The 9,010-nt window shown below is 53.2% G+C and overlaps 2 protein-coding genes across 4 annotated transcripts; one reads left to right on the top strand and one right to left on the bottom strand.

Moving 5' to 3' along the window:
• The first annotated feature begins 6 nt into the window (after window positions 1-6).
• On the top strand, window positions 7-8,489 carry LOC134560578 (centrin-2-like). Of its 3 annotated transcripts, none has more exons than XR_010082758.1 (6): window positions 7-112; window positions 980-1,138; window positions 1,806-1,934; window positions 2,633-2,770; window positions 3,168-3,357; window positions 8,207-8,489. XR_010082758.1 is itself a non-coding variant. In XM_063416739.1 (5 exons), exons 1-5 carry the CDS (start codon window positions 65-67, stop codon window positions 3,255-3,257), a joined length of 564 nt encoding a protein of 187 aa, XP_063272809.1. In that variant the 5' UTR covers window positions 7-64; the 3' UTR covers window positions 3,258-3,537. The 3 variants fall into 3 exon arrangements, 1 of the variants encoding a protein (XP_063272809.1); XR_010082757.1 differs by lacking the exon at window positions 8,207-8,489 and adding an exon at window positions 3,719-5,085; XM_063416739.1 differs by lacking the exon at window positions 8,207-8,489 and having other exon boundaries at window positions 3,168-3,537.
• LOC134560577 (putative glutamine amidotransferase-like class 1 domain-containing protein 3B, mitochondrial) lies at window positions 4,588-8,727 on the bottom strand. The gene is made up of 4 exons (XM_063416738.1): window positions 8,510-8,727; window positions 6,757-6,928; window positions 6,307-6,508; window positions 4,588-5,291 (listed from the first exon to the last, which is right to left on the bottom strand). Exons 1-4 carry the CDS (start codon window positions 8,615-8,617, stop codon window positions 5,099-5,101), a joined length of 675 nt encoding a protein of 224 aa, XP_063272808.1. The 5' UTR covers window positions 8,618-8,727; the 3' UTR covers window positions 4,588-5,098.
• Window positions 8,728-9,010: the final 283 nt, after the last annotated feature.

Below are 9,010 nucleotides of genomic sequence, written 5' to 3'. Positions count from 1 at the left end.
CCGCCACACGCCAGCCAATAGGAGCACGCGTTGCCATAGCAGCGGCGTGGGGGCGATACAGCCAATGGGAGGGCGCGACATTGAGGCTGCCAGGCGTGAAGCCGGCGGGATGGTGAGGGCGGACGTGAGGGGCCGTGAGGGACTCGGGAGCGGTCACGGGGCTGTCAGGGGACGGCGAGGGCGCTGAGGGGCCGGCGAGGGCACTGAGGAGAATCAGAAGCTGTGAGGGGGCTCAGGAACTCAAGGGCCGTGATGGAGTTCAGGAATTGTGAAGGGGGCTCAGGGTCCGTAATGGGGGCTCAAGCGCTGTGAGGCGGCACAGGAACTGTGAGTGGGCTCTGGGGTTGTGACAACGCTCTGGGTCCGTGATGGGGGCTCAGGGGCGTGATGGGGGCTCCGGGGCAGTGAGGGGGGGCTCAGAGACAGTGAGGGGGGCTCAGAGGCAGTAAGGGGGGTTCAGGAGCTGTGAGGGAGGCTCCGGGGCAGTGAGGGAGGCTCCGGGGAAGTGCTGGCTATCCCCGGGGCAGTGCTGGCTATCCCCGGGGCAGTGCTGGCTATCCCCGGGGCAGTGCTGGGTACCCCGGGGCAGTGCTGGGTCCCCCCGGGGCAGTGCTGGGTCCCCCCGGGGCAGTGCTGGGTCCCCCCGGGGCAGTACTGGGTCCCCCCGGGGCAGTGCTGGGTCCCCCCGGGGCAGTGCTGGGTCCCCCGGGGCAGTGCTGGGTCCCCCCGGGGCAGTGCTGGGTCCCCCGGGGCAGTGCTGGGTCCCCCGGGGCAGTGCTGGGGGCTCGGGGGCAGTGCTGGGTACCCCCGGGGCAGTGCTGGGGGCTCCGGGGCAGTGCTGGGTACCCCGGGGCAGTGCTGGGTACCCCGGGGCAGTGCTGGGTCCCCCCGGGGCAGTGCTGGGTCCCCCCGGGGCAGTGAGGGGTCCCCCCGGGTGCCCCCGTCCCCCCGCCCTGACCCCCCGCTGTACCGTGCCGAGGCCTCCGGCTTTAAGAAGCCGTCGCTGGGAGCCGCGGCCCCGAGGAGGAGGGCGAGCCCCAAGCTGGAGCTGCCGGAGGAGCAGCAGCGGGAGATCCGCGAGGCCTTCGAGCTCTTCGACACCAATGGCAGCGGCAGCATCGATGTCAAGGAACTGAAGGTCGGGGTTTCCCTGGGGCTGGAGCTCACTGGAGTTCTAAACGAACAGGGCCATAAATGCTAAAATAGCCTCAAAAAGCACAGGAGTTTCCTGGGTTTCCTCCCTCCAGAAGAAAACCTGGTGGTGGGCAAAAGGCACAATTTTCTCTTCAGTTGCAGCTCTTTATTGCTCTTATCCAGTGTGTTTAAGGCCAGGCTGCCCAAAATTCCTGTACAATTCTGTGCTTTCTGACCCGACTCCTTCTGTGTTCATAAAGCATCAAAAAAAGATGTTGTGCACATTAAAAAGGTGGGGGGGTTTTACCTCCTTGTTGACTATTTAATGGTTCTTTATTATTGTTGTTACTGGCCCTTTATCAAAGGAGGAAAAATATTTTCCCAACAAGATTCTTATCACCAGCATGAAAAATAAACTTCTTTAAATTCCCTGTGGCTGACCAGTTCAAGATGGTGTAGGAAATTCCTGGATTAGCTGAGGGATGATTCCAGAACAGGAATGTTTCTCTCCCTGTTCTCCGCATCCTGATGTGAGTGCAGAGCAGCCTCACTCTCAGCTTGCCCGGTTTTCCAGAACACAGGGAATTTTTGACAGAAAATTCACTTTTTCCCCCTCTCCTGTGGTTTTGGTGATAATTCTGTAGGATTTATGACTTACTCTGTCCTTCCAGGTGGCCATGAGGGCCCTGGGGTTTGAACCTAAGAAAGAAGAGATCAAGAAAATGATCTCAGACATCGATAAGGAAGGGACAGGAAAAATCAGCTTCAGTGACTTCCTGGCAGTGATGTCACAGAAAATGGTATGGATGTTTTACAGCTCCAAACAAAGGGAATTTTGAAGGTGGATGAGGAGCCTTGATCTCCATTTGGGTTTAGAGGGAAATTAAAGCACTATTTTAATCCTTACAATTAAATGTATAAAAGTTGGAAGAATCCCTATCTTTGATTCTCTCATTTTTCAGGGAAAAATTAAAATTGTGACATCATTAGCAGGTTTCTTTGACAACTAGAGGTGATTTTTGTGTTTGAAGAAAGGGAAGAAAGGTTTTCTCACAGAGGGAAACCAGCTCAGGCCTGCAGGAAGCTTTTGGAGGGTTGTTGTCTGGCATGGGGGTGTTTCCTTTCCATGAATTCTAATTTACAGATTTAATCTCTGCTTTGAAAAATATTTTTTAAAACCCAGATATTTAATAGTGGAAGATCCTGATAGTGAGATCCTGATAGTGAAAAAGATATCTGGCTGTTAGGGACAGAAAAAAAAATCCCTGAAAGCCTGAAATTCTGGAGTTCTGGTTGTGTCAGAAAAAAAATTCCCTGAAATTCTGGAATTCTGGCTGTGTCTCTGTCTCCTTTCAGCTTTTATGTGTAATTCCAGCTGCCCAGACTCCTTTATTTGTTCTCAAGGGTTTCTCAGTCTATCAGATCTTTCAAAACTTGCAGTGTCGCCTACAACACAACCACTCCTTTTCTACCTTGAACTCGTTCTCTCTTCCTTAAGGCTGAAAAAGATTCCAAAGAGGAGATTCTCAAAGCTTTCAAGCTCTTTGATGATGATGAAACTGGAAAAATCTCTTTCAAAAACCTCAAACGCGTGGCCAAAGAGCTGGGGGAGAACCTCACAGATGAAGAGCTGCAGGTTTGGACCTGGGGTTCTGGGATCTTTGTGCCAGAGCTGGGAGGAAGGGAGGGATTTCTGATCTGTGGATTTTGAGGTCCAGGATGGGTTGAGCCCACGTGGATGTAGGATAGGGATCACCCACTGTGGAGCAGCAGTGATGTGACAGGAATGACTCTGCTCCAAGCACTTGGCTTCCCCCAGGACTTTTCCTGTAATATTTCCTGGTCAGATTTCTCTATAAAAACACCCAGAAAAACAGATTGCAGGAAATATTTTGGCTGAGCTTGAGCCAACACTCTCCCCTCCAGCACAGCTAAAGAGTGGCGGGAATTCTGAGTGGATCCGGGAATTCTGAGTGGATCCGGGAATTCCCAATAAACCCCACAGCTAACTGCTGACCTCTCATCTCTTGCAGGAGATGATTGACGAGGCAGATCGGGATGGGGATGGGGAAGTGAGCGAGCAGGAGTTCCTGAGGATCATGAAGAAGACCAGCCTTTACTGAAGCCCGGTGGAATTCATTCCCTGGCACTTGTGTACATCCCTTAGGTGGGGGCCTCACTTCTGTAGTGTCTTGATTTCTTTGGAGGCAGCAGAAAATACAGGTCAGTTCTGTTAGAAGTTTTTTTGTGTACAATTTTTTTGTTTAGAAGTTCTAAAGGTGTTTGGGAGCAGTTTGCACCACCCTGTTTACAGGCAGCAACATGGTTGCTGGTTATGATGTTTACACTGCTTTAAATACACAAATCACTTTTTTGGGACCAAATTCAGATCCTTTTCTGACTTGGGTCCAAATGATTCCAGTTTGGTAAAGAGATGACTCAAAACCAGACAGTGTCAATCCGCTGCTCAATGGAAATCTGGTTTGGGTTTATGTCTTGGTTTGGGCCCTACTCTTTTTATGATGTATTTGCAGGGACCAATAGGACTTGTTTAATGAGGATTATCCCTTCCCCTCCTTTTTAGGGCATTCTTTAAACTCAAAATAAAAACAAACTGCTGCAACTTACCTTGTGTTCAGTTCACATGGCAAAAGAAATCTTAGCAGAAGGAAATTCCCAGTGCTGCTGCTGAGAGCTCGGTGCTTGCAGGAATGCTCAGAGGCTGCAGGTGGGATTGGATTTCAAATAAAGTCTTATTTTAAGCCATCAGATTTGTAGAAAGAGTTTTGATCCCCACTTTGCCAAAAGAAGATGTGGCCAGGCTGGAGAGGATCCAGAGAAAGGCCATAAAGATGATGCAAGGCCTGGGAAGCTCCTGTGTGAGGAGAGGCTGAGAGAACTGAGCTTGGAAAATTGAGATTTAGGGGAGATCCTGTCACCATGATTGGTATTTGAAGGGTGGCTACAAAAGAGAAAGAAACTCCTTTTTATGAGGACTCATGGAAAGCACAAGGGATAATCTGTACAGGTTATTCCTGGGGAGATTCTGAATGGGCACCAGAGGACAATTTTTCACCATGAAAAAATCAGCAGTTGGAAGTGGTGAATTCCCCAAGTTGGGACACTTTGGGATCCATCGGGACATCTTGTCTAGACAGCATTTTTACCAAGAAAGGTTGGACCAGGTGAGCCTTGAGATCCCTCCAACCTGGAATTCTCTGGTTCTGTTAATGCAGGAGCAGAATTTCACCTCTTCCCACCAGAGGTGGCCAGCGACACAGGGCTGGTCCTGCTCTCACCAGGGTCACATTCCTGCCCCAGTCTGGGTTCTGACAAATCCCAGCAAAACAAGGAGGGCCTGGTGCTGGGAATTCTTCCTGTATCATTTTCTGAACTGACCCAGAGCTTGTCCTGATCCAGAGGGAAAGGCAGAGACAGAAGCAGAGCTCAGAATTCAGTAGAAGCATCAGGTTTTATTTGGTAGCAGAACTGGGTTCCTTCCCCTTCACTGCTCTGAGGGAGGGGCTGGGGAGCAGCTGACCCTGAGCCCTGTGGGAGCCTGGCCTCAAGCTGAGGGAGGGCAGGGATGGATGGGATGTTGGCATGGAATTGCTCCCTGGGAGAGTGGGCAGGCCCTGGCACAGGTGCCCAGAGCAGCTGTGGCTGCCCCTGGATCCCTGGCAGTGCCCAAGGCCAGGCTGGAACAGCCTGGGACAGTGGGAGGGGGCCCTGCCCGTGGGAGGAGACTGGAACGAGAAGAGCTTTAGGATCCCTCCCAACCCAACCATTCTACGATCCCAGGGCAGCTCCCAGCCCATCTCCTGCGGGGAGTGGTGTGTCCTGGGCAGAACACAACGAGATTCTCCCCCTCAGCAGCCACCAGAGGTCTGGGAGCAGAGCTGCTGGGTGTCACTTTTCCTGTTGCCACGTGAGAGGGAGGCAGGAGCGGGATGCCCGTGGGAGCTCAGGCCAGCCTGAGCACCTCCCGCACCATTTTCCCGACGCCGTCGTGGATGTGGTGGATGGGGGCGTTGCACATGAAGGCGCTGGTGGTCACCAGGCGGTTCCTGGCGTCCACGTGCACCTCGGTGACCTGGCTGTTCACGTGCCTGCAGCCCAGCTCCTTCATGGCCTCGGCAGTCTTGGCATAAGGCCACCTGCAAGGGAACAGGGAGTAAAAACCTGGATGGGGAACGTCCTACACACTGTGCCTGGGGAAGGGCCGAGGGAAAAGTCTGTGGTCACTGCACAAAACCTGCCCAGGAAGATGCAAAACTTTTCCTGCTAGAGGAGGTTCTCCAGGACTATACAAAAACCCCCTCCTGTTCAAACGAGTTACAAATCTGAAGTAAAGACAAAATGAGACCTGAAGTTCCAGTTTGGATGTTCCACTACCTGGTTCTGCCCACTCAAGTGTTCATGTTTATAGAAGCTGGGGATTGTTTGGGTGAAAAGGGACCTCAAAGTCCACCCAGTGCCAGCCCTGCCGTGGCCAGGGACACCTTCCACAATCCCAGGGTGCTCCCTGTCCAGCCTGGCCTTGGGCACTGCCAGGGATGGAGCAGCCACAGCTTCCCTGGGCAACAACTAGATTTAGGTTTGGGCTGGGCTTTTTTCACCAACTTCCTCCAAGTTAGTGAAAAAACTCCTTCCTAGCAAAAGCCATCAACATTCCTTGCCTGCTCTTGGGAGAATCCAGTCACAGCTTCTCTGTAGGACTGAAGACTGATTCACTCCCTCTCTCTCTTAACACCCCAAGCCTTGGGTAACCATCCTGTTCCTGCCTTGCAGTCAGCAAAGGTTTTTCCTACCCTGGGTCTGTGAGGCATGAGGGAGGCAAATACTCAATTTAAAATAATAAATTGTATTTTAATTAATTTAAAATAAAGTATCTTATTCCAAGCCATCCAAATTGTGGAAACAAGTCGCAAAAATGCAAACAGATCTGGTGTTACAGCATTCCTTCTGCTGTGAATGATAAAATCAGTCTTCCAGAGTTTCTACTTTTCCCTGTTAGAGTCCCCAAAGGGACTGGAGTTGCTAAAGGCCTCCCTGGGGGCAGCAGAGCTGAGCACTCAGAAATATTCAGCCCTTTGTGAGACTTCCACCACCTGGCCAGGACCCTGGGGGCTTTGGGGGGACCCTGATCGTCACCAACCCCTGGTCACTCACTGCTCACACTCCGTGTCGTGTCCCACGGTCACCTCACAGCCCGGGAAGATTTTGGCTGCCAGCACTGGGGAGATGCAGCACAGCCCAATGGGTTTGTGGGCAGCGTGGAACGCCCGCAGGACGCCCTCCACCTCTTTGGAGATGCTGCAGTCCTTGCCCTGCGTGGCCCAAGTGCTCAGGTTTTTTGCCACCCCAAAGCCACCTGAGGAAAGAGAAACAGTTCAGGCTGGAGATTATACCCAGGGCAGGATTTTTGCTGGGTATGGCGTGGTGGAATGCTCATGTAGATTGGATGACTGGCAGCATTTGTCCAGGGTTAATAAAAGAATTAAAATTGGCTCTCCTTCCAAGCCCTGCTCCAGCCTGTCCCTCTCCATCCCATGACTCCCATCTCATTCCTGACCTATGGAATATCTAAACCGTGGACAGGCAGACCCCACACAATTCTACCTGGAATGATGAGGGCATCCAGCCCCTTGACATCCAGCGTGGCCAGGTCCTTGATGTTGCCTCTGGCTATCCTGGCGCTTTCCACCAGGACATTGCGCTGCTCCGGCGTTGGCTGCCCCTTCACGTGGTCCACCACGTGCATCTGGGGCATGTTGGGAGCATAAACCTCAGCCTGGAGTGAGCAGAGAGGGCTGTTATCCCTCAGGAATGATGGATAAACTTGGGAAAGGCACAGGCAGCGAGTGGAGATGCTGAGGGGCTTTCATGGAGGAAGGAGGGAAGGGAGGAAGGAAAACTTTAATAGTTTTTGCCCAGAACTGCTTGTTTGGGGGGCTGAAGAGTCCATGCATATCCCAATAAATCCCTCTTGCTGGATGACCACCCAGAGAGCTGCTGTCCCACCCATCTCCCACTGGGACAGGACTTGGAGTTTCCTCTTCCCACCCACCGTTTTCCCAAAGAACGTTTCTGTAAAATGCTTCCCCTTCCTTTAGCACTTTCAAGCTCATGCGCAGAAATTAAGATCGGAGGGTGGTGAAGAGATTTTGGGGCTGTGCCACCTGTGCAGGTGGGGGCCCCACGATTTGAAAAGGATTTAAGGAACACCAAGGTGTACCCAGGAGGGCAGGACTGGATGGAATGTCCTGTGAGCAGCAGCCGAAGCCTTTGGAATTATCTAGGGGGGAGACAAGGAGGCTGAGGGGGCAACATCGTGGCAGCTTCCCGTGGAGAGGGAGGTGTGGGCTCTCCTCCCCTCCAACTGAAAGATTCCATTCTGTGCTGTTTCCTTGGAAAAGGAGGGATTAAAATGAGCCCGAGTTTCCTCCACTAGAGGCCCCTGCCGATCCAGGGATGAGGGAGGGACGGGCTCCGAGCCCGCTGGGTTGGGGTATGGCAGGAGGGAAGTGACTGCAGCAGCTCCAGAAGAAGAAAAGGCAAAATTACACACAGTGCAGAAAATGTCTGGCCAAGTCTTATCCTGGAGCCAAACAGCGAAGGCAGAGTAGGAACGGTTTGGAATTGGGGGGGCTGGCACGGCTATGTCACCCCTGTGGTCCACACAGCAATTCCCATTCCCGGCTCCGACCCAGACACGCGGGCAGTTCACAGCTGAGTGTGATGCTCCAGAGGCTTTCCCTCCCTCCTTTCCCAGTCTCACGGAGCGGCTCTCCCGACTTTTACAGCAGCTGCATCTTTTTTTTACCCCTCAAGTTTATCTCACGAAGCCCTGTCTGTTCTCTCATCCCTGGAAATGTCCAGGCAGGCTGGACAGGGCTTGGAGCAACCCGGGACTGTGGAAGGTGTCCCTGCCCATGGCAGGAGGTGGAAATGGATGAGCTTTAAAGTTCTTCCCAACCCAAACCATTCTGAGATTCTCTGATTCTGTTTTCACTTCTAGTCTTTGCAGGTTTTAAAAATATGACTTTCAAACAAACTGTCTTTTAAACAGGAGTAGCAGGAGAGAAAAGAGGATGTGCAAGCCAAAAGCAGAGAGAGAAGGCGTTCAGGAAAGTCTGTGGGATAGTTTGGGTACATTGGATGCAGATCCCCGCGCCAATCCCTTCGTACAGCACAGCTGAGCAGGAGCTCTCCACAGCACTCCCAGCGACTCCGGGAATCGCTCATCTCTCTCAGTCTCTCCCGGCTCCGCTGCTCGGTTTTCGGGCAGTTTGTCTCAGAGACAAGGGGGGGAGAGATTCAGGAGCAGAGCCGCGAGAAGGAGCCGGGGCAGGATCCCGCGGGCGCCTCTTACCTGAGCGCCCTCCCGGCTGAGATGCACCAGCACCGCCGAGGCCTCGTGGATCTCGCTGCCGTCGAACACCCCGCAGCCCGCCAGCACCACGGCCACCCGCTTAGCCATGGTCCCGGAGCAGCGCGGATCCCGCAGCGCCGCCGCCGCTCTCAGCTCCGCTCGCTCCCGCAGCCTTTATAGCGCCAGCCCTCCCCCAGCAGCGCCGGGCCCGGGAGGGCTGGGCTGCCTCTCTTACTGGCAACGAGGTTTTATTTCCAGTCCCACAGGCAGGGCTTGTAAATATTATTTGTTTCCTCCCCTGGCTGCTCCCTTACAGATCTTCTTCGCAGCACGTTGTCTGCAGAGCAGCCCCAGCTGACGTGCCCTGCTCAACAGAGCAGCTGTGTTTTTCCTCCTCGGCTGTTGATTTTCCATTCTAGTTCAGACTGAAGCACCAAAACCTTTGCACAGGAGATGGTAGCAAAGGGAGCCTGCCCAGAGCCGGGGTTTCAGCCAGTGCAT

Source organism: Prinia subflava, chromosome 20 (genome assembly GCF_021018805.1).
Source record: "Prinia subflava isolate CZ2003 ecotype Zambia chromosome 20, Cam_Psub_1.2, whole genome shotgun sequence".
Taxonomy (NCBI): Eukaryota; Metazoa; Chordata; class Aves; order Passeriformes; family Cisticolidae; genus Prinia; species Prinia subflava.
This window is presented reverse-complemented; position numbering and strand designations above follow the sequence as displayed.